Raw genomic sequence first — 25,722 nt, forward strand, 5'->3', positions numbered from 1 at the left:
GGCTTCATGAATAGATAAAGTTGATAGATAGATAGATAGATAGATAGATAGATAGATAGATAGATAGATAGATAGATAGATAGATAGATAGATAGATAGATAGATAGATAGATAGATAGATAGATAGATAGATAGATAGATAGATAGATAGATAGATAGATAGATAGATAAAGTATATAATGTTCTCTCTTTTTTGCACAGTTGAGTGTGTCAGGACACATTTTACCGCGTGTTGTATTTGCATATATATGCGACATTCATGTGACAAATAAAGGATCTTTAATCTTGAAGTTTGGTGTCATCTGCATAGCAGTGAAAATGTACAGTATGCTATGTGTAGACACAACATCACTCCCTTGAATTAGGTGCCTTGATTCGTAGGTCAGTGTTCAGTGCTTCAACAAGTGACAAAATAATCCTCTGAAAATGGTCAGATATCAGGAGTCGACTGAAAATGAGTGAAAAGCAGAGAAACTTCAGAAAACCAGGAGCTCGATTATATCAGATCCCTTTTAAAATGATGGCTGTTTCTGTGATATTTGCAGGAGCACGTCTTACATATTTATTATTATGTGAATCTGCAAATGTGCCTGCAGATTTCTGTACCATTTTATCTGGTAACAAAATTTGGTACAGGGCACTAAGTGTCCATGTCAGAATAAGGAATAAAAGGAAACACAGTGGCTTGTAATCTGTATACACGACACTAGAGGTCAGTGTTTTACCAAGCATACCCCTGAATCCATTGATGCTAGAGCTCACAAGTTAGATACAAAATAGATCCAGAAATAATGAGCCAACAGCGATTCTGGGGAATTTTGGACAGTTTGGGGTTTGTTACAAACTGGTGGACTTGCACGAGCAGTTTGTAACAGTGACGGATAAATGTTGAGGAACAAACGCAGCACACCACATTCTGATTTCTGTTGTCTTTATTAGTGGAATGGAATATACACCTCTGTGCTTTAATGCTGTTTTCTCCGTCATTCATCCATCGCTCCTCACTCTCTCTCTGAGACTGAACAACAACACTTTAACTCTGAGGCGTCTGAAATGCTGCTGATCATCTCATCTAAGCTCCCATTGTGTCACCTCAGGATCAGACCAGTGTGCTTCAGTCAGGTTCACCTGACATTTAAAAAAAAGTGACATTTAAATTGAATTACCTGTGCTCAAATGCTTTAGAACCACCACGTCATTCTCAAAGCAACATAAATAAGTTAAAGAGCAACTTAACACCCAGTTTTAACTGGAAACAGTCTTTCACACATTCATCAAATCTGTTGCACACATAACTCTGGTTCTATGAGTAGCCTTTGGGCTTCTGGAAAAATATAACAGTGTAAGCAGTAGACAGAGTCAGAAAGAACAGTTTATATTTTTCCCCAAGACTCCGGATCCTCATCAGGAGATTCCTGTTGCTTATAAATCTAAACACAGCATTAAGGAAAATTGTTATTTTCTCATTACTACATTACATTTGATTTCATCTCATTACATTTCTCATTAATAACTGGAATTATTAGGTTGCTCTTTAAACCTCGTGCTGAAACTGTGACATACAGAGAACATCTGACGGGGGGGGGGGGGGGGGGGGGTTAATGGATGAATTTGGACCTGCCGACCAATCACAATAAAATCTATGACTGCGGTAATCACTACACTTAAACCGTGATTATTACATCTCATGGTCAGGCCAGTCCCCAGGACAGCGTCACCCCCTGAATCACTACACGTATGTCCCGTTGTAAGCCATGACTGAAACGTATATATTACATCTCTATGAAGGTTTATGACAGGACTAAATTACCAAAGCAGGACGCTCAAATTTAAATTTAGATGTTTCCTGATTTCCAGAGACAACAAAGCAACATGACATTAAACAGCAGACCCCAGTAAATTACAGTCAAGCCATGAATCCCAGCCATGGCTCCACCCATCAGCATCTGCATGAGTGACAGTACCTCACTCATGAAATAACACTGGATTTATATCAACTTAAAAAATGAACTTGCTTCACAGTTTTGGAATTGAAAAGTAATAATAATTAAAAGAAACGTGTAAGGGAAAGGAAATGTAAAAACAAAAGTCAGAAGGCCAACGAGGCCACAGCGTATCAGCTGGCTAATTTAACACAACCTATTTTTAAGTTTGATAATAACTGACTTAAAGAGTAAGCGAGTGGGCATCAATGCGCCTTTTTTGTGTAATTGTCATTCGACACAGACAGTGGGGGGGTGGATGCCAGCTGGAGGCCATAGCTACAGAATAAAGCGAAAACATTGAGACTGCGAAGGTATTTCAGAAAACAAGCCAAAGATCCGTCCAGCCCGTCCGTCCAGTCCCCGCTCTCTCATTAAACTACAGGAGAAAACAGATAAAATACCTATAACGGTATCCATGCATATTTGTGACTGCTCATCATACGAACACATACACGCATTCACACGTACACGCACAAACAGCCGCCCGACCTCGCGCATACACACTTTGCATTCTGGCGAGGAACATGCCTGAATGATTCACTGATAATAATCTGCTTCTCGGTAATCTAACTGCTCGGTGGTGCAAACACTCGTCTTGAAAAGATTCAGGGACAGAGGGGATGAGGAAAACAAACCAACAACTGGCAGGAGAGAAAACAATAAGAGTCGTCATGCAAAAGAACAGATGATGAGATTTTCTTCCCCACTATGTCGTGTTTTTTTCTCTTTTTTTCTCTGATATGCTTTATAAATTCCTATGATCAGTAGTGCTACTTCTACTGTACGAGGCTCATGCACGAAGGAACGCCAGTCAGATACCCGATGACTTTCATCTCTTTTTTCTTTTTCTCTATTTTTCTCTTTTTTTTGTTTAGATTTGAGGATTTGATTGGAAGATGCGGGTGAAAGTTTATGATACAAAATATGTTACAGTATGTACCTCTTGTCTTCTGTCTGTGTGTCACGCATTCACACTCGCTCTTAAATGGTTCAAGGAAACGCTTCAACAAATCGCTCGCGGCTGAGCTCACACGTGGCCGACGGCGTCCACTCTTGAAAAAGCATGTATGGTTTTGAATGCACGTGCTGACGTATATTTAAAGGGTAACTTTCAACACATCTGAGCACGAGTCTCCGCCCAGTGAGCGCTGACGCTACATGTTTCCATAGATGCAAACAGAGCCTTTATTTTACTCAAATCAGTGCACTGAACTCAGTTAAACTCATATTGAGTTACCATTTCTTTCCGCCTGCATACTAAGAAGTAAAAACATTAATGTTCAACTTCAAATCCCTTATTTGTAGAGTTGTGATCATTATTTTAGTTATACTAGATTTAGATTTTTGTGGATTTAGCTGATAACAGACTGAGACTCTCGCACAGATTCCTCTCTGTCAGCGTTCAGATGCCAGTAAAGGAGACCCGTCTCTCTTGAACGTGTAAGGTAAAGACTGTGTACAAATGCCCTGTTTAGTCTGTTCAAATTGAACTCTGGTTCATTTTCTTATTTGGTGCAGTTTGATTGCACAGATGTGAACATTATATCTCACTTGTGTGACCCCGGAGGAGGCGTCTCAGTCTGGTCGCAGAGCGGTTTCATTACAAGTGTAAACATGATTACCAGGTGTATGAACAACATTTCTTTTACAGTTATGAAGTGATTTTGTTGGTTTAAAAACGGACTCGCCCGATCCATTAACAGTAACATACTTAGCTGACTTACTGTCCAGCTGATAGATGTTCACACTTTTGAATGTCACTGGCAGCCTCGTGCTCAGAGAAACAACTATTTGTAAAGAAGCATCATGACTTGTTTAATTGGATTATACATTTAAAAGAAATAAAACAACTAAAAATTCTAAAAGTTTCTCATTTGTTGGAACTTTAGTTTAGCATCATAACATTACCTTATGTTATAAGAGCATGTTGGCAAAAGATTAAATAAGCTCTATAAATATTGTGGATGAGTTACTCGTATTAAAGCCTTTAAAAGCATGAAGACATTACAGAAGAAACAGAGGATTAATGATATAAACAAGCGTGAATCATTGCTCATGTGGATGTTTTCCACTTCAGCAAAGATGTGAAAAACAAGCCTTTTTCTTCCAAAGTGTCCGTCGTCGGGGCGAACGTACTCTCAGCGCTTAAAGAGCTTTCAGTGTCGGCGTTTCCTTTCCCCTTCAAATCTATTGCAGAATAGTCGTTATGTTCTCTCTCAGTGGAAAGATCGCATAACAAATGCATTTTTTTAGTTGCTTTACACTTTGTTCCCTGCAATAATTACTGTAGTTTTAAACACACACATTATAACTGTTATTAATATTATTCTGTTCATTTGTTGATGCTATTTTCCTGCTTGTTGTAATGTTGCATATTTTGAAAGGTAAAAGGCTCTTGATCCCGGTCTGGGCGTTAGTGTCAACACTGACAAACACTTCAGAGCTACAGTCAGACTAGACCAGAGTAATCCAGTCCAGGACCATTAATTTAACTCTCCACAGTTTATTTAGAAAACCAGGTGAGTCCAGTGCTGCTCAGACCAGCTCCTTAAAGATGCAGACTGCCCAGTGTAGTTTTGCGAGTTGCTCAACAAAGATTGTTGGGTTTCACTGAGCTTCCCAAATTATTTGAAGTTCAAGTGATCAAGAGTTCCCCTTCATGATTTCCTTGATTTTCTAAATATGAGACCTTCAGCTGCTCAGCGAGAACCGTCAGAGAGCTCGTCCACAAACTCTTCAAAAGTCCATTTGAGTGCAGATGAGTCTTTCAGCTTTTTGTTTAGAGTTTAAACCTTCATGTTTCAAGCAAAAGAGATCCAGAAGTGAACTTAGCTGTGCAGCACTGTCGCTCCATTCAGGCTTCAACATGTAGTCTGTCGTTGGAATGAAAAGAAATCCAGCCAAAGAAAACAAAAGTTCCGGCACACGTTTCCTACAAGAAAATAAAAACCTCAAAATGTCTTAGATATGGCCCTTCAAGCTGCTGAGGGTTATTTGGTTGTCTACAGGTCATCTCCATTAAATCTTTTACCAATAACTAAACCAGCCTGTTCTAAATGATCCTCTGGTGGTTGTTGGTCCCCCCCAAAGCAACAGGTAATGCTCTCTTGTTTTTATAAAACCACTCAGTCCATTCATGTCGAGTTTACACTGAAAAATAAAACTTCTGTCGTCAGCAGTCATTTAGCATGCCTCCTCTAAAGGAGGGAAAACGAAGCCAGCCAAACCATCAGCCAGTTCGGGATGACTTTTGGAGTCTTGGCTTCTTTTCCACTGATGTTTCAGGTTGAACCCTTCATGGGTTTGTGCAATGAGATCTAAAAGGTCAAAACTGTGCAAGGCGGGTCAAATGTGTGCAAGGAGACAAAATGCATGAGGGTGGATCCTAAAGGTTTAAGAAGGTCTTTTGCTTCGTTCATGAAGTTGTAGCTTTTGATTTGAGCTTTTTTTTTTTTTGAGGTTCTTATTTTTCAGTTGTCGTTGGATGTGGTCGTACATTTTTCTTCCCATCTCACCTGCTGTTTTAGCTATACGACTGTTTAATCCATGTAACCAGCGAAATGCATGTGGAAGTTAAAGCAATCAGTCAGGAATCAATCTGAGTATTTTCTTCCCGATATTTCAGCTAGCAGCGCCCCAGATCCAGGATCAGAGGTTCAAAGGAAGTTCACTGGGAAAGTGGCTGGTGGGGCGGAGGGGTGTCAGGAGGGATGTCATGTGTGGAGCTGGAGGTTATAAGGAGGAGATTTTGACGGTTTCATGGGTAAAAGCTGTTGCTCGGGTGTTGCGCAGGATGCCGGGGATGGGGGCAGGCGATGGGGGGAGGCTTTCGTCCGGTGTGTTGGCCGGCGGCGTGGGAATGCTGATGATCGCAGCAGTGAAATCTTGTTCCCCGCAGTTCAGCTTTAGGTTGTCAGCCTGGGCGTTCAGACTGGAACGACTGAAATAAAGAAAAAGAGAAAAGAAAAGATAAGCAAAAGGTTGTTTTTTTATTTGTGTGATAAATTTAGATACGCAGGTGTGTATCTTTATCTGATTATAGCATCTGTGTTTACGTTTGTGGCGGTATGGAGGTTGTTTTGATATGCAGGGTGTCCAGCTCCTGGACGCTCCCCCGGCTGACTGATGCAGTGGAGTTAGCCAGGCGCATGGCGGCTCGCCTCCTGGCCCTGCGGGGGCAGCAGCCGGTGGGGTTGTTCTGTGCCCCCTGCTGGCTGGATAGAGAAGTGCTGCGACTGGTCCTGAAGCCCACTGACTCAGTCATACACAGCTCGCTGTAGGTCATCTCATCTGTGAACTCATGGTTCTGTAAGCAGAGGCAGGAAGGAGGGAGGTCAGCTGAAGTTTCAATCTTGCATGTGTGGATTGTGGAAGATGCGCTTTTGCATTTCTCTGAAGTCGTAAATCTAAATCTTTGTGATTTTCTGCCTCTGCATATTTTTGTGGCCTAATTTGTATGTTACAGTTATACAGTCGCTTAAGTATATTTTTTCTTCTCATTTCTTTTATTTTTGGGATATTTGTGTTATTTTTAGGGTGTTTTCTGCGTATGATTGTCTTTTTGTCTTTAGTTTTTCCAGATGAAGCTGTTGAAATTCTTCTGTTCATTAATCTATGTGTGATCTTCAGTCTGTGACTGCTGACCGTCTTAAAAAGTGAAGCTAAAATATCTCTCTCTCTACACTGAATGACTGTAAGCTTATTTTAATGGCATGGATGAAAAGGGCTGAATGAAATGTAAATTTCAAAATGTACTGAGAGAATCCAGAAGGGCGACTTAAAGGAAACTTTGGTGAGTCTGTTTATCCAGCTTCTGTTTCTAGGATCAGAAACAGAGTTTATATTAAGGCTTTGTACAAAGACAAAGAACTGCTGAAGATATTTTAAACTGGTGTTCAAAAAAGTAAGAGGCAGCTTGAGTTCTGTCTGCATAAGATGTAATAGTTGATGGTCCTGAGGGAAATTAAATGTCTGAAACCTCACCGTTGTCTTCTCCAGACAGTGCAGCAGGTGGTGGTGTTGGTGCTCGAAAGCCGATCTGTTCTTCACACACAGAGCTGTGCTATCGCTGTCACGACCCTGAAAATACACACACGTAATAAAATGTGTTTAATAAATAGACTGTTTTGTAGAATTGGTGATGATAGCTTCACACTTTGAGGTTCTCTTAACAAACGTCCTTTCTCTTATGATCAACACTTCTTTCTACAAAAACTTAAGTTCAGTTCCTCTTTTTAATGTCAAATATCAACACATTCATGTATTCAATGAATATTTGTAGGCTCATACTGGTCTTTGTTTGCTTCTTTGACCAGTAAAACCACAATAATCACTTTCTATGTTGGGTCTGCTATGTTTGATCCTGAGCAATCCAGTGCAGTGTTAAATCTCATTTGCACTCATGCTCATAAAACATGAGTGCAAATGAGCTGAGTTTGCTGTTTGTTAAAGGAATATGTACAGTGGTGCTAAAGTAGTGAAAAGGAGAACGGGTTTTAAAGCTACATATCTGTTATCTATATCATATTTTATCATATATATCATATTACACCAAATCAAATATGACTAAAGTAAGACTCTGGAAATGAAAACTATCTGCATTTAAAGGTTTACTGAAGAAAGAGGAAAGAGATAAAGCTGAGATGAGTCGGATGTGATGTAGAAACTCGCATCATCGGCATAAAAAACAAACAAGTATTAATTCCTTGTATGTGTTGGCTCCAGGCTGTAATGATGCCTGGAGTTTTCCAGGCAAATGAAAACATTTTTTACATGTTACTGGTCACATTGTCAGGAAACACTTGATTGTCGACAAGCTGGTCGACGGGCACAAACTAACTTTTAGCTGCATAACACTTCATACACGTGACAAAAGTTCAAAGTGCTTCATAGAGGAAACAGTTGCAATGTAAAAGTAAAAGAACCTGAGGACACAAGAAATGAAAATGTAACAAAATAACAAATCTTATTTTTAAAAGGAAATTAGGTGAAAATAAAAGTAGAGGAGGCAAAATACAAGGAAAATGAGAACATTTACTCAAATATGACTTCTTTTCCACTGGGTATCAGAAAAATTTGAGATGCTCTCAAATTTTGATACCTCCTGAATAAGCACAAAGCTGCCAACTATTCCTGAACAGAAACAGTCCATTTATTTGAATACAGTTTTCCCAACTCCAACTAAATGAAGGTACTTTCAGCCACTCCTTTATTTCCCAAGGGTCCCTACAAAGGATGGATTCAAGATGCCTTTCTTTACACCACCCGGGTTTGTGACCTACTGAGTTTCATTTTTCCACCTGGAAACTATTCAGGGATTTTCATGGTGAATGTGTTAATCAGTAAGCTTCAACGTTTGTGCTTTGTTTTTTTCTCTTTTTGCATTATTGTTCGAACTTATTTCAGCTGCTGCTCTGTCTTCTAATCATTTCATCTTATTTGCAGCAGGGGAAGCATAAATAGATCAGAACATCTATTTTTGAGGTACGTGTTTCTTATGAGACTCACGAGTTTACTTTCATAAACTTGTGAAATGTGGGACATTGTCTGATTATGTGGGGCGGCGGGCTGAGGGATAAAGCTGCTGTACAGGCCCACATAAGACGGCACACCTGTTCAGAAGGACCATACTGTGTTTTCACCACTTTTACGAAGCGTTCCTCTAACAGCTGACGGCTCATACTGAGGATATAATAAAATAACTGCTTTTCTAAACTGTCACAGTTAAATAATCTGCGTGTAAAAAAAGATTAATAATGCAGCAAAAAGAGGCTTCTGCATACATGCACTTTAAACAGTAACCTTTTAACTAATATTTGCTTGCACTTGTAAAGGAGTCATTTTTAATGCTGAGACTGTGTGATTTCCACCACTGGATTTGAATGAGCTCATAATCTTCCCTTTGGCTCAGTCTCCTGAGACAAATCTTTGATTTAAAATGCAGAATTCTTTTACTAGAATTTAGTTTTTTTTATCAGTAACTCATCTTCAGTTCACATTTCTCCACATTAATAAGAAACAACTGCAAAAGTTTTCCTTTCATGTTTTAAAAGGCCAAACTAAGAGCTGATCAACATCTTTAAGACTCTTTTCTTCTTATTTTAATCACCTTTATCTCGCTCTTTCTCATTTTGCTTTGTTTTTTTTTTCAGCCGGCTTTTAATTGAGTTTTGTTATTTCCCTAAACTTTTTTTCACGTGTTATGATGAAGAAAAATGAAGCTCTCTTCTTGCCCTGTAGCACAGATTTCCTCCCTTTCTCCATATATTCGCCACTTTCTCTGCACCCCATTTTTCTTCCTCTTCACCCTCATTATGCACTCTTTAAATCCAGCAGTCATCCCTCATTTTGGCTCAGTGCAGCAGAGAGATTAAGACTCAACAATATCTGTGTGAGTCTCTGTGTGAGACCCATCCACTCACCCTCTACCTGGAGCCTAAAGCCGTTTTCATGATAAAACATTTAAACCCGGTGAATCTTTCATCCTCTTGACTGAAGAAAAAAACTGAGAGTCTGAGTCACGATTAAGCTGAAAGATAAAAAAAGAAAGTTCCTCAGATCTGCAGTGATTTAGATCCAGTTTATTTTCAGAATGTAATAAAAATATTCCTGCAGGTTCACACTGTGGGATGCATCCATCTAGTAAATAGGAACAAGACTAAAAGGCCGAGGGCTCCTCTGAATCTTTCATACTCCTCACACCCAACAAATTATGTGAGTTCTGAAATTATAACAAAAAAAAGAAACCATTCTTTTCTCTGAAAATGTTGGACAGTTATTGGTATTTAAATGGAAGTTTAGAGTGGAAACTAAAGGACATCTTTAATCACATTAAGTATGGCTGTTCTGTCACATAGCTAGCATCACTAGCATTTTAGAGAAATATATACAAGGAAAAGATGCAAAAATGGTGCAGTACTGGACACCGAGAGATAGCTTCAGATTATTTATTTTATTTTGGCTTTTCTGCTGCGTCCCAAACAACAGCTGGATCTAAGGTGCTAAAACTGTAGGCTCACCCAGTTTGTTTAAATGTGATGCCAATGGATGCTTTAACAAGCATCCATTCAAGGAGCTGGAACTAACAAACATCTCACTATGACCTAAAACCAGAGTCGCACTGGGGCAACAGTGTTTGGAGTCTCCATGAATGGCCAACATTAATGCAACTTTTACCATCTGTTGCCATCAACATATGCAGAAATTCCAATTAAACAGAGTTTGAACTAAATTAACTAACTTCTTTCATTCAGAGTCAGGCTAGAACCTCGTAGATTTGAAATAAACATTCTGAAATTCCTGCACAAATAGAGATGTAGTTGCTGGAGGATACAAATTCAAGAGCAAAATGACATTGGCACTCAGCAACCTCGCTTTTATGTAGAAATATAGCCAGGATGCAACCAGTTTACGGCCCCTATGCAAACAGACCGACCACAGATGAGTCGTGCTGATTGGGCCAGATCAACTGTGACTGATTGCAAACTAAATCTGTCTGCATTTATAAACTGAATTCTTACTCTAGTGCGACTGAGCCATAAACTCATAATATGATTCACCACAGGGCAGCTTTTTTGGGACAGCAGTATCTTTGATGAAGCATGGGCCCATTTACACGCTGAGGAAAGTTCCTGATCAGTTTTAACATTTACTCTCTCATAGTTTTCCTGACTGTAAAAATGGGTCTGGCTCTTGTGGGTTAATGCCGAAATATTATATTAAAACTGTTTCGGTTGTCAGCTGCTTTTTAATTATTCTGATCATGTGTTTAATGTAAAATCTTAATCTGCAGGTGTATCTGTCAACGAAATGTAAGATGATATCAGAAGACTCTAATTAGCATTCAGGGTTATTTCATCCTGCTGAGGTTTCATCTGAAAGGTTTCTATGTGTCTAGGAAAAAAACACCAATTAGCTGCCGTTTGTTATGTGCAAAACAACAACCTGTGCAGGATCCTGAAACTACCGAATTTGCCTTGTGCGATCAGTAAAGTATCTAACCGTCTGATTTAAATCTTAACAGTACGTTGTTGTTTGTGTCTGTTGCATCTGTGGACAGTGATCAGGTTCCACTGCTCTTTTGCCAAGTTGCTGCTGGGGAAACTCTCCTCATGCGCTTCTTATTAGTGAATCACCAAACTGCTGAAGCAGCAGCTCTTCGTCTGTCTGAGGGTCTGAGGCGCTCTTTGTTTTGCTGCCTCTCTCTTAGTCTTGCCTCACCTCAGCATGTCAAAACTCATTAAATCTGCAGCTCACTTTTCTAAAAATTAAATACTGATTTCAATTTGCAGATGATAACTAAAATGACATTGACTGTTTGGGGGGATTTCGAAGAAAACAACTCACAAGTAAATCTTCAAACTTTCAGAAAAACTCTGGATAGTCACTGGTACCTGCCGTTTGATAGATGGATTTACTATTTTCTAAGAAAAACATTGTTAATGGACAAAATCCACATTTTTACAAAATAGCTATATTTACACAATTAATACATTTCACTGTAATAATTGTCACGGTCCTGTTTTTGAGTCGGAAATCCTTCAAGCTTGACTTTCTTTTTGCGTTCTGTTAGTGTCGGTCATTAAAATAAAAACAGCCAGGGTTATAGTTTTAGCTGGTGTAATGTCAAAAATATAGAATGAATTTTGCTAGACAGTTTGAACATATTTATTAAGTCCACTGAGCTTTAAAGCTAAACATGACGGTGAAATGTGTTATTTGAGGGAAATTATAAACACAAATAGAGGGGAAAATATCATTTTAGTCGTGTAAATCACAGGGACTTATTTGTATAGCTGAGTCAAAGATGGGCGTGTCACAGAAGCTGAATGTGTGGAGTGAGGAGATGGACTCAAGTGCAGACACGCGAAGAGACAAAAAAACATGAGCCGTTTATTAAGGCTGTCAAAAATAATACAAACAAAAGGGCAGGGCGAGGGCGAAACCTAAACTAGGTGAACTAAAGCTTAACATAAAAGACCTAAAAGTGGACATGGACACCTGAAACATGAAGACTCGGCATGAATACATTCACCTGGAAACACAGCAGGACAAACGGATGAGGAATGAAGACTAAATACATAAAGGAGGTGATCAGGGGAAGTGGAAACACACGGGGAAACAGCTGATTAGAACGAACAGAATGGCTGTGTCCCAATTCAGGGTCTGCACGCTTGAAGTATGCATTTTAAGTGCGATTACGTCACTTCCACGCGACGACGGCTGTCCCAATTCGAAGTGTAGTTCAAATGCGTACTCCAAATGCGCCGTCGATATCCCCAAATATCAAGCGTGGTCCGGTGCACGCTTCGTGGTCCCATATATCCCACAATTCATAGCGCAGCGGTGGGTGTGGAGAATTTTGCCGCAAAATAGGGCAGAAGGGAGCAGCCGAAGAGTGAACTGTCAAAAGTAAGTACTGAATATGACGTCAGTTATTTATGTGCGAATGTTTAATAACGAAGAACATTAAAACATTACTGTTGGCCACCTGTCGCCAAAGTTATGTAACATTAGTGATGTTTGTACTTTAAGCGTTAACTTGGTTTTACATATGTATATATATATATATATATATATATATATATATATATATATATATATATGTATATATATGTATATATATATATATATATATATATATATATATATATGTATATATATGTATATATATATATATATATATATATATATGTATACGTATATACATCGTAAACATCGTCATCCCCAAATTTATTGCATGTACATGTGGCCTGAAGATCTCTCTGTTCACAGTATACTGCACACATCTGTGTGTGGGACACTTGTGGGCAAACTACAGGAAAGTGAGAAACTACATGTAGCTGATGAGGCCTCGTGCATGGTGGTTTTTACTGAACAGACCGAGATGCTTCAGGTCAAGGCAAATTTTCGCAGCTGCTGAAAGTCAGCACATTTGATGCCTCGTTAAGAAATCTCATGTAAAATTTATTTGCAGGCTCAGATTTATTTGTGGGTTTAACAGTTATAAAGTTTGGCCCCACACATCAGCCAGCTTTCTCTTTGGGTGTACTTTTATTTGATTTTATCTTGTTTGTTGTGGTTTATGTGACTTTGTGTTTTTCACTCTGTCTTTAGTCCCTTTATCTCTCCTTACCTTTCCACAACTTTCTGAGTTAACCTGAGTGTAATCCAGCCTTCTTCCTTGACAGTGAGAAATCATCCACTGTTAGTGTGAGTGTCTGCGTCCATGTTTGTGTGTCTCACCCTGAGCCCTCGGTCTTCTTTGTACTGGAGGAAGGCGTTGGTTGTTCCTTTCTTTGCCATGCGGATCCGAGCCAAGCGCACTTTCTGTTTGACAGAAATACAGGAAAACAGCAGCGTCAGCGCCTCACACACACACACACACACACACACACACACACACACACACACACACACACACACACACACACACACACTGTAGAGGAGCACATCATCTGTCTCTAAACTCATAATTTTTCAGGTGAATTGCAATTTTTGCTGCAAAGCTCCAGTTTTCGGGCTTTAAAGGTGCTTTTTAATAAAACGTTATTTTTTCAGCTGATACAATAGAAGCATAAAGATGCACCACATGTACGTTTAGGGTGCACCCAAAGAATAAAAATGAAAACTGATGGGCATGACAGCTACACAGAAGTCAAGCCAAAATATCACAGCTGCCTCCTATTGGCTGGGTGCAGTATTGGTCATCGTGCCAGAGGTGCACAACACCAGGAGAAGAAAGCAGCACAGTTCAGTGAACTTAGAACTGAAGAAGCTTCTTGGATGAGAGAAAAATCTCCAAGAAACTTAGATTATCTTGACCTGGATGGCTGAGAACCCACACAGACAAAGCAGCACACAGTTTCAACATATTTTGATTTCATTTATCAAAAGTGGGATGAAGCAGCAACGCTGCTTATCTTGATTTGCTATTTCTGTTTGTGCAGTGTATTAAACATTTTATGACTCCACCCAAAAAGCAAAAAAATGACCTGATTTTTCACGCCGGTGTCGATCCTAGATGGCATGTGCCCAGAACGGAAGCACTGAAAGGAGATGTTCAAGGAGATGGCCTTAAAGGGTTGCCTTGGCCTGTTAGATGTTCGCTAGACCTCAGTCAAAAGATAAGTGCTCAGTGAGTAAATGAATCAATGCATGGCTGAAATGAGGTATCTCTGAAAACAAAAGTTTTCAGCCAACTTTAATCATAAAGGGATTTTGTTTTAAAGGCCACAGTATCTGATTAGACTCATCCCAGAACACAACATGGATGGGTGGACCTTGAAGAGGTCAAAGGTGGATGTTTAGTTACATGGTTTTTATTTGTGTTGTCTTAAACCTGCATCAGAACCTAGAAGCTGCAGTCTTACTTCTTGGTTAGACTATTTTGAGCTCGATACTGAAACGTCAGAATCAGACCTGCTGTGCTCTCCTCTTGTCCGCTCTCTGGTTCTGGTGGTAGATCCGGCTGAAGTTGGACACGATGACAGGTACAGGAAGGGCGATCACCAGGACGCCGCTCAGAGAGCAGATCGATCCAAAGATCTTCCCTGCGATGGTGTTTGGAACCATGTCTCCATATCTGCAGAGAGAAAACGTTTTTCATATGAAATTTCCGAATAAATGAATCCATTGATTCCAAGCAGGAGGTTAAGCAAGAAGAAGACTTCTTTATGGTGATCATCACATAAATAGCATTATGTCCCTCCAATAAACTTTGAGGCTGCAATTTACTATATAAACACAATTTAGACAAACAAGTTCAATACTGGGAAAATGTTGCCACTAACACGAATCACTGAAACTGGATATTTATTTGATTTTAGAGGTTTTTTTCAATCTGTAGTATTAGTTAAAAGATAAATAGGCAAGTCCTCCACAAGATTACAGTGCAAGTGTTGAAAAGCTGCTCACACACACTCTCACAAATTCCTGGTCGCTGCCTCATGCGGCCTTCACCTTTCATTGTGCTCAGCCATAAATCACAGGTAGTGAGACGAGGACAAGTAAGAGGAGGAGGAGGAAGAGATTAGAGAGCTGGCAGGAGGCCAGGATGCTTTGTGTGATTCTGCTCAGACACACCGACGGGAGAAACCTGCAGCTGCACCAGTCAACAGTTTACTATACAAACCAGTCAACAGCTAGAAGCTGATTGATGCTCAGCTCCACCTGTTTACTTTGTTTCTTTAAGTAAATATTCAGAGAGATATGATCAGCAATCGGTCCTCCGGTTTAAGAAGTGCCGTTGGATGATGCATCCAAAGTCTCATTTTTGAAAAGTTTTCTTAGCTTTATTAAAGCAGAGATAAGCCTGAGAAATCACGGGCCGCGGCGTGCTCATATGACAGCCGTTGGTTAATCACAAGGTAGTATAAAGCATACTTGGCTCTGTTGTGCTTTTTGACTTTAAAGGGGATCATATTGGAAAAATGAACATCATGTTATATTTAATAAGGCTTGAAATGGGCAGATGAAACCATAAACTCATCAGGAAAAGTGGATCAAAGGAGCCAAAGGTCATTTTTCAAAACGTCTTTACAGCAGGACTACTTTTTGAAAGTTTTAAGGTGTTTGGACAGGTTTCCACTTTTGGATTCAGAAGTTATGTAATTGTTTCATATGCAGTCTCTGAGTAGGAGTCAGTGATCTGTAAATGGCTCTGAGTCAGATGAATATTCATATATATCCATTTAAAATTACACTTTTTTTTTTTTTTTTAGCTTAGTTTATTTTATGGGAAATCTTAAAAAAAAACTGCACCACGTTTCGTTAACGTTTCCTTTTTGCTTCCTAACCTACCTGTACTTTGTATTAGGATCTGAAATGAAACATTATCACACAATAACTTTGAAATGCTGCTGTAGTGTTTATTTGTACTTCTTTTAGCATCAAAAACCTTATTTTAGAAAGTTTCTCCAGAGAGACGTAAAATCTCTCATAAAGTTGTTATTATAATTAAGTCCTCAGTGAACTGTGTACCAATCATTATTACTCAAAGAAATTATTTCTTTCCAGCTGATTAAATGATTAATTTGTAAGAACACATTCCCGTTTTTTTTAACTGGTGTCTGTCTCACTGTGGATTTAACTCTTTATATTACACATATGCAAATCAGCACAGGTTGTACAGTAAATCAGATATGTAGGTAATGAACTGCAGCTCTCTGCTCGTGTACCTGCTGCATTATATATCCGTCCTTCTCAAAATAAGGCCGCGACCTTGTCTGCTGTGTGCTGCTCAAATCTTACAAGCCATTTTATTATTTTTCAAAACTTTAAAGCTAATTTTAAAGCTGTGCAGTTGCTCCTCCTGAAGATGAGTTTCATAATGAATTGCTTCTCATTCTTGGCATAAATCCTGTTTTCTAAATCTAATTCCACATGTACTGAAGTGCATTCAGCTGACTGACAGACTGCACAGAATGATTTGCATTTTCCCCTCATTCCTTCATAGCTTTTCTTTATAGTCCATATACCCTACACTTTACCTCCTGGTATAAAGTGCAGAGATGGTCCGCATGGAGCCAGAACATCCTGAAGTTTAATCATCAAGAAAATCCCAGGTTCCTTATCTGCTCTCTTACTGGATCAAAATTTCTGTATCGAGGTGTTAAAGACAGATCTTCGGTGGTATCAGTGTGTGTTTGCTGATTTCCTTTTTTTCTCTATTAATCGGTTTACTCTGCGGTTAGTTCGAGGCCTTGATTTCAAATGACCTGGACTCTGAAAGCTAAACATTATGCAGTGGTACTGAAAGACAAACACCGTGTGCTAAAAGCCATGTTTGAGAAGCTGGAAGTATATTATTTCTCCTAAAATGAGCCAGAACACGCTCACCAAACCTGATCCTCTGCTTTTTGAAACCAGAATTTCCACACTTCCAAACATCAGCTCAGACCTGCATCCCACCGTGTCACTCACATAAAGCACAAAGACAGAGTGAGACACTTCTGAAACAACTAATATGGATCTTTTAGGCCCTCTCGCTGCTCGACTTTCCACTCTCCAAAGCTAAATGACTTTAGCTAAGTGATATGCAGTTAATTGTTAAGATGCATCTTTCACCCAGCTCTGTGCTTATTCTTAAATTCACTGGACTCCTGGCTGAGGAGAGTGCATCACTGACTGTAATTCGCCGGGAGCCGAGGGCGTGCTGACGGCACGCAGGTCAGTTTTACTGAACCTCCAGTGTCCTCAGCTGGGAGACATATTGGCAGCTGGGAGCAGATCAATGGAGATAACAGAGGGCAGAGAGGAACAGAAGTCATCTGTAATTGTTGGCAAAAAGCACTCAGAAGAATCGACGGAGACGTCAGACTGCGGCCAAACAGCCAGGATGAATCTGTACCGGATCTCTAACTGAACTCAGCCTGAACATCGGAGAGGCCTGTATCTGGATCCTCCCTCCTTCATCATTTCTCAAGTTTTTACATAATTTTTACTTCAAGGTTTGTAAAATAAGCACAAACTACAATTTAATGACATTTTAAAGCATATGTATGTGTCAAAAGTGTGCAATTTACAGAAAAATATACAGCCTAGGGTCCGATACCCAAAACTAATATTTAAATTTTACTATATTTCATCTCGTTTTCATCTCTAGGCTTGTCTTGATCTCAACAGTGGAAATGCAAAGAGGAACATATGGAGGACACGAGGACAAACGCTGACATGAAACACAGGCAGGCAAGGAGGTGGAAGTAAAGCGACAGGTAACATCTAATAAAAGGTAACAAAGAACTACAGCAGTGAAGGAAACAGACAAATACAGACACATGAAACTGCAAAAGACTAAAACACAGACGTAACAGCACAGCACACATGGTCAAGGACACACAGATACTATAAGATCAAACGTCATAGACCAACACAGTGACTAAACCCTACTGCCTACATCTAACCAACATGTTAAAGCTAAGTAAACAAAAACAAGTTGTGAGTCTTCCCTTTCTGGAGCTCGTGCACTGTGGTAGATTTATGCCAGGCCAGTTCCCTTCCAAATGTAGACTCTAAGTCTTTATGACTGTGGCAGCGTCACCATCAGGATATTAGTATGCTCCTAAATAACCTCCTATTGGCTTTGTTTCTGTGGTGCTGGCACAAAATTTTCACAGGAGAAAACATCAGAGCAGAAAGAAAACATCTCAGAAATCTCATTTTCAGACAGCAGCATAGTTCAGGACTTTAACCCAAAATACTGATGAAGGGAGAAGTCATAAACTTGCCAACTTCCTACAACTCCTGATGCTGTAGAACAAGATGGGAAAACAGGCAACGAGCTGCTGCCAGCCGTGTGAGTACAGCTCAGAATGCAAATGAATGTAAATGGAAATGAACCGCTCTGTGACGGGCAGACGGCCGACCGGAGCATCTGCCAGCTGTTTAACTCCGTACAGCTGGAACAGCAGCCTCATTAGCCTGCACTTTATGGACCCTGTGATTCATGCAATTGTTGAAGAAGGAAGAAAGAGCCTGCACATTCATCAGGTGCTACCATCATTAGAGGTGCCCTAACAGCCAAGTCATTTTTCCCCCCGCGGGTGCTGCAATTTAATCAGTTCAACAACAAATTTACATTTCCTCGCAAATGTTGAAAACTAAATTAGATTTCATTGGCGATTTGTATGGATTTACAGAAAAAATCCAATTCAAACCAACTTCTAATAGCCATCTTATCACAGATGCTTCAAAATTCTCATTAAAACTTGTAAAATGATTTTTTTTTTTCAAATGGTGAGCGCAGCCGTATACAGAAAAACAACATTTATAAGCTGCAGTATTACAGGCGGCAGCACAAATGGATTTTCAGGTGTAACAAGAGGATGATACAAACGCTTTAAATCAGTTAAGCAGCTGTGAAACTAATATTCAGCACATCACTCATCAAGCCAGCTAACCCCAAATGTTCATGACCTTTTTCCTGTTTTTGGATAGAAGGGCTTGAGACAACAGAGATAGAGCTTAACTTTTTCTTTTCTGGGTTCAAGCAGATACCTGTCTGTTAGTATTACTGACATCCACTACATCCATTTTAAGGTGTATCCCACAAACCAAATAGCAGGTAGACTTAGCCTCCTGTAGGACTGCATCATGGGGACTGTAGTAACCTCTGTCTCTCTTCCACAGCATGTCTTTATCCTGTCTTCCTTTTCTCACCCCAACCAATCACAGCAAATGGCCCCACCCCTCCCTGAGCCTGGTTCTGCTGGAGGTTTCTTCCTGTTAAAAGGGAGGTTTTCCTTCCCACTGTCGCCAAAGTGCTTGATTGTTGGGTTTTTCTCTGTATGTATTATTGTGAGTCTACCTTACAATATAAAGCAGCAATAATGCTCTTGGAGCTAAATAAATAAAATTGAATTAAATATATTCTGGGTTGAAACTTTAAAATCTTTTTTATTATTTTTAGTAATAAATCTCAGCTCTGTGAATGTGAAATATAAAAGAAATTACAGATTGACAATGATTTCATTTTTAATAAAAAATGACTGATGCTGTCTTTTCAATCTATCTTCTACCTTTTATAGCAGCCGGTGATTTTTGAATTAGTTTTTTGCATTTCCACTAAAACTGAAATATTCTTTAATACTCCTAAATATCGTTTTCAGTCTTTGTGCTGAGAGAGTCTAGGCTGAATATTCAATATACTGAATACTCTGTGGATATTCGTTGAAAGATTGTCACGTCAGTTTTTGCTGATCGCTGTTTTCTTTGTCTTCAGACTTATAGCTAATCAAATATAAAGTATGAAACATTTTTATACAGCAAAGCTTGGCACAGCAACAGCAATGTCTGATAAATGTCATGCAATCATGGCTCATTTGCTTTCTGTTATTATTGTGCGTTTGCTGTTTACTGCTGGACCTAAATTATGAGACATATTTAGCTTTTCCTCTTTTAACACCAACAAACACGCACACGCTCCATTTCTCTCTCGTAGCTGTAAAGCGTCCTCCTTGTGTTTGTGAGTTTTTACTACCAGACGGCAGCAGTAAATCTGCAGTGGCCCTCCGTCCAGAGCCAAACATTACACGCAGTGCCCCTTTAATGGACCATAAATTAGCTTTGATGCGGCTGCCTGTTGGTTTGAGGGAGTGTGTGTTGAATGGAGGCATACCATGGTGAAACAGATCCAATAAACATGGAACCAACTTGTCTGAAAGATAAAACAAAGCTGTCGCACTTATGTGCAGCTAAAGTTACATTAAATATGTTCATATCTTTTATTTTTGTGTCACAGAAATCAATTCAAGTTTTAAATTAAGGCTTAAAACAGTCTCATCAGCGTCCTCAGCCCACAGCCTTTACAATGAAATGTAATCAGGAAATGATTTATAATTACGAATCTCGCTGATTCCCACTTGAACATGTCGCCTGTTTCCTCATTTATCCACATGGTTTCTGTTTGGATGTTTTGGTGGTATCAAACACCATCCTTCTGGAAACATCATGCCAGCAGCTCCTCGCTTTATTCTTTGCAAAGACTGTAAACTGTAAGAAAACAGATGGATTTAAAGTACTGGGCCACTTAAACACTGCGCCTGCAGAAGCTGCTCGGCCATGGAAACCTAAGCCTTGAAGCTCCTGGTGCACAGCTTTGTGCTGATGTTAATGCCACAGGCAGTCTGCAGTTACTGATTCAGCAGACTGTTGGTGAGATTTACACCATCAGCTCCACTGCTCTGAAATGCGGCTGCAGAATGTGACAGAGTGGTTTCTAAAGACTTCAGTGTGGCAATAACATTGCTTATATTTGACTGTGGAGCATCTAACAGGAGAGACGTTTCACAAAGTGACTGATTTGCGCATCTTTAGCACATCCTATTCTTTCCCAAATGATTGTAAAAGTAGACTGCGTGGCCAGGTGTGTGATTTTATACACTTGTGACAATACGACTGAAAACACCTGAATTCAAAGATTAAGAAGCATGGCCCAATACTTGAGTGTGTGTTTATTTAAGATTTCTTTCCATCCTGTATCAGAGCCAGGTATTATCTATTAGTAAACACAACCTGCAGCCAGAGGTAGACTTTCCCCACTATGATTAAAATCGATGCAGCGTTCTTGTACTTTCTTTCTCTTGCATCAGTTTTTTGTTTTGTTTTTTTGCATCAAGGTTCAATAACTTCAGTGTGTCTGAAGCTGTTTGATTAGGTGGAAGATTTTTTGTTCCCCAGTCAGGCCTGTTTTTCTTATTTATAAATTAAGGTACTTTTTAAGCAGATCTATAAAAATATGGCGTAGAGCTCTGGATGGATCTATGGTGGATCTAAAGATGAAGAAGAAGAAAAGAAGATCAAAAGGTCAACCAACTACATTACCCAGAGTGGCCCGAAGGCCCACAGCCATTCAGCAGAAAATAATCTCAAACATAAAGCTGGTCAACCTATGAGCCACCTCCTCTATAATGTATAGACACATTGTATACGGATTATAGAGTACATACTCACATAGTGCTCAGAGTGCAAAGGCACAGACTCACAATGAAGCCTGATTTATATTTAACTCATTCAGACAAAAACATGACTTTAATGGTTTATCTTATTCACTGACCCAAAGAGTATTACTGCATGCACACACGCACACACACACGCACGCACGCACACACACACACACACACACACACACACACACACACGCACGCACGCACGCACGCACGCACGCACACGCACGCACGCACGCACGCACGCACACGCACGCACGCACGCACAGTGTAGAGTCTGATATTCTATCATTTCCACAATTTCCATGAAGATGGAAACTGTACAGTTATTGTACAGTAGCTGTAGCATGTTAGCAGCTTTAAAGCTACAGCTGATTTTTTTAAATGTTTTTCAGTCTGAACGAATTAAGGAAATGAATGAATATGAATGCCGTCTTATTCATTCAAATAGCATTTGTGTAATGGCATGTGTACCGGGATGTTCAACGTGCCTCTGACAGACGGAGAGCATGTGCATCCTTTAACACATGAAATAAAACATTAATTAGATAGAAAATTTTAATTTCCATGTTTTCTTGAGTGACTGTATCAATATTTTTGATGATAAAGAGTCATTTCACATGTTTGTGCTGGTCAGAAAATGAGTTGCAAATCATGTGATGAACATAGAATTACCACATGGAAACAGCACAGTGCCGTTCGCTGTATCTCAGGCTGCTAATGTGTTCAGTTTGCTGAAAAAGATGAACAAAAGCTCTGAACAAGTGAAACAAAGTGAGCTGGAGCACTGCTGAGCTGGAGCTTGACCAAAGCTGAGCCTGGCAAGACTAAAGTCGCACATCAGTCATAGCTTAGCTGAAGTTTAGCTGGACTTTAACTGCAGCCAAAGCAGCATTTAGTTACACTTCACCACAGGTTAGTAAAGCAAATGATCTGAAATTAGCCAGATCTCATCCAGATCTGAGCTGATGTTCAGTTTACCTGGATTTCTGCTAAACAACATTTTTAGTTACCGCTCAGCCAAAGGTGCTCACCATGAACTCACTCAGACCGCGATGGATGCTCAACCAGCAGAGGTCAGTAAAACGAAGCTATTCAGCTCAGAGTAAAGTTGCTCTTTATAATGTAGAAGGTTGTGGCTGCAGAGTGGGGTGATTAAACCAACTAAGACTCTGTGTGTGTGTGTGTGTGTGTGTGTGTGTGTGTGTGTGTGTGTGTGTGTGTGTGTGTGTGTGCCATCCAATATTAAATAATGGATGGCAGCATTAGAGGGCTTGTAGCTGGCATGTCGAGAGAGGCATTAGAAAGTTTAAATTGTCTCTCCGTGCATCGCTCCCTCCTTTCTCCACACATTTCCTTTATTTCTTTCCCTCTCTCGTACCCTTTCTGTTCTCTCCTCCATCTCTCTTGCCATCTCCCATTTCTCTCTTCTTCCCGCCCTCCCCCCTCTTTCTCCTGGGTCATTATCTAGAGCTGCTGGAGCCAAGTCTCCGTCCTGCAGCAGGAGGAGGACAACACATCGAGTGGTAGCTTGACACGAAGCCAGAGGAGGGAGATGGAAGGAGGAGGAAGCAAAGGAGGGAAGAAAGGAGGGAGGAAAGAGGAGGTTGAGTGAGGACAGTCAAGAGAAGGGTGAAGAGAAAGAGAAAGAAGAAGGCGAGAAGGTCAAGATGAACAAAGTGTGAGAGAGAAGAGGAGGAAAAACAGCATATACTGAATCTGTAAATCTCAAGCATGTGCAGTCACATACAGACCTTACTATTTACTTACTCAACCTTTTAATCATATTTTCTGTAAAACGGGAGTTATTTATAAACCCAGCAGTGCCTACAGGCTAAGTGTCCTCCACACTGCACATGAAAAGAAATCTGCAGGAGAAGCTAAACACTGAATCGTTTATACCTTTATTTATTTATTGGTCTGAACAGTGGTTAACATGGAAAATACTGAGAGACCCTGTAAAAGATGCAACATTAATAAAAATGACAGCTGTTGTGCCTCAGAAACTCTCATAGCATTTAAAGTTAGAAAAATGTATTGTGCCAAAAAATGAAACATTATTTTAAAGAAATCTAAGAGTGAAAAATCAGAGTTGGACAAACTCAAAGCCTAATGATAAGAAATTACACTTTACTGTAGCTGGTTTCACTGAAATCTGAAGGTTTTTTATCTTTTCTCTTTTACAGTGTATACATGTGAAAAAGGAGAAAATGAAAGCTGTCTGAATCCAGCGGAGCAAAACGGTCTCATTCAGATATCTGACTGTAGTGACCCTGCAGCTGGAGTTGGAGCCAGCCGTCGTCATAAATAACGGTTTGACAAAAGGGGAGTGTCTCGGGAGGCACGGGTCAGCCCAAATATTCTGAGCTGCTCTCTCAGTATGTTAAATATTTCATGGCCAGAATTATGTCATCCTGCACCGAGCCACGATACCAAAGACCAGACAGACACAAGCCGAGAGGGGGAGGCTGGCGAGGAAAGATGGAAAACACTGGGAAGGTTGGAGAGTCACTCGAAATCTAAAAACTGATTCCCAGCCATAAGGACTAAAAGACAAGCAAATGCTGCTTCCCAATTGGAGCAGATAGAAATCCAATAATGCCGAGTCAGCCAATGGAACACAGAGACCGATCCTTATCTCCCACCTGTAATAGGGGAGCCAGCCAATCACAATCTAATAGAGGGGCAGACAGCCAATGATAATTCGTTTAGTGAGAAGAGCAGGAAGGACAATCAAATTGTAGGGAGAGCCACCCGATCAGATACAATGGAAGAAGGAGAGAAGAGCTGAAATGAAAATTTAAGGACTTTTAAAAATGTATTTCTTAATATTTGTATTTTACTATTATTTCAAAATGGGGAAAAGCCTTCGAGCTTGTACATCTTCCAACTTTTTGCATTTATAAAAAAAACAAAACGTAAAGAAAAAGAAGAAGGTTGAAATGTATCCACTCAAACTCAGCTTAATATGATTGGATATTTAAGCTCTTTTCTTTTGATTTTTAAACAGCGTACGGGCACACAGAGGAGTGGCGCTCGACTGCTTTTCTTTCAGTCATCACAAACGTGGAATATGTTCATCACTAACTCAGCACTTGAAATAATCGCACTTTGATGTGTTTACGTGGTCCAAAAGCTTTAAATTAGAACCACTTTTAGAACAGCTGCTCTTAAGTGGAAGCTTTGGGACATTTTCATTATCATTTTTGGAAGTTGGAACGTCTTTCATACCTAAAATGTTTTCACAGGTTCTTCACGGAGAGCAGTCAATGTGACCTGAAATCACAGATCCTTAAACATGATGCCAGATTTTCTTTTTGTATATTTTGAACATTTTATAAGAAAAAAAAAAACAGAACCACAATCATCCTCTCCTGCAGTGACTCCATGACTTACAGCAATGCTTCTTATGTTTGCATCTTTGTCTGTGTCACAAAAATTCCTTTTTTATCAACTTTTCTCACTGGCTGAAAAGACCTTCATGCAAATGTTGCACCAACAACCCAGAATACAGGTGCCAGTGGGTTTTCTATAAAACCTTAGAAAAAAATGGGACAGTGAGCAAAACAGCTGAAGGCATGAGTGTGTACACAAAAAGACCTTTTAATACCAGAAGAGAAGAAAAGAATCTGCTGAACATTCAACAAAATCCCCTCAGTGCAAACAACCAACAACCGCACAACAACAAGATCCAACTCAGAGTAGAAAGAGTTACAGTAAATCCTCCATCGCCTTCATGGCCGGAACAACCTCCAGAGGCGCCTCGGGGCAAAAATGCACCGTTAAGCCTCCAGAGACCTTTGCGATACGCATCGGTGTTATTACTCACGAGCAGGCAATTCAATTGTGTTCATATGGCGCCGGGTCAGGAAACTTGTCTCAAAGAGCATAATTGTAAGATGATGACCAGAAACCAGTCGTTACTCTATAGTTGACCTTAGTTATACAGAGGATCAATTATTTTAAGTTATATTCTATATAAAATGAAATACAGGATGTGTGGTTTCCCAGTTATCTGTAATAGATATATGTGATTTCGATTACCGGCCCGACACTCGGAGATATTTGAATTTGTTCATTTAGGATGTAACAAATAAACCTTATTGAACAGTCAAACAATCCAAATACGCACTAAATAAAAACACTTCCAGATGTGCTTGTAATTAACTGTTGGCGTCAGCTTTGCTGTACTTTTATGGTTTAATATGACACCAAACAAGACAGATGTTGGCACGGTTATTTTTTTCACAAATTTGTAAATAATGATGTTATGTAAATCCAAACAATATGTTAAT

General features: G+C 39.8%; 1 protein-coding gene and 1 long non-coding RNA gene across 2 annotated transcripts in view; one reads left to right on the forward strand and one right to left on the reverse strand.

The window, feature by feature from the left end:
* The window catches only part of LOC145423319 (uncharacterized), a 412,017-nt gene that overhangs the window by 326,446 nt on the left and 59,849 nt on the right, over positions 1-25,722 (forward strand). The window lies entirely within an intron of this gene.
* The window catches only part of kcnd1 (potassium voltage-gated channel, Shal-related subfamily, member 1), a 75,556-nt gene continuing 50,748 nt past the window's right edge, over positions 915-25,722 (reverse strand). Inside the window, exons 5-9 of the mRNA XM_026154470.2 lie at positions 14,406-14,568; positions 13,230-13,313; positions 6,969-7,064; positions 6,041-6,291; positions 915-5,925 (exon numbers count right to left, since the gene is read on the reverse strand). Of these exons, the coding sequence (XP_026010255.1) occupies positions 5,718-5,925; positions 6,041-6,291; positions 6,969-7,064; positions 13,230-13,313; positions 14,406-14,568 (802 nt within the window). The 3' untranslated portion in view covers positions 915-5,717. The remainder of the gene's footprint in view (positions 5,926-6,040; positions 6,292-6,968; positions 7,065-13,229; positions 13,314-14,405; positions 14,569-25,722) is intronic.

The sequence above is a fragment of the Astatotilapia calliptera genome, chromosome 20 (assembly GCF_964374335.1).
Source record: "Astatotilapia calliptera chromosome 20, fAstCal68.1, whole genome shotgun sequence".
Lineage (NCBI taxonomy): Eukaryota > Metazoa > Chordata > Actinopteri > Cichliformes > Cichlidae > Astatotilapia > Astatotilapia calliptera.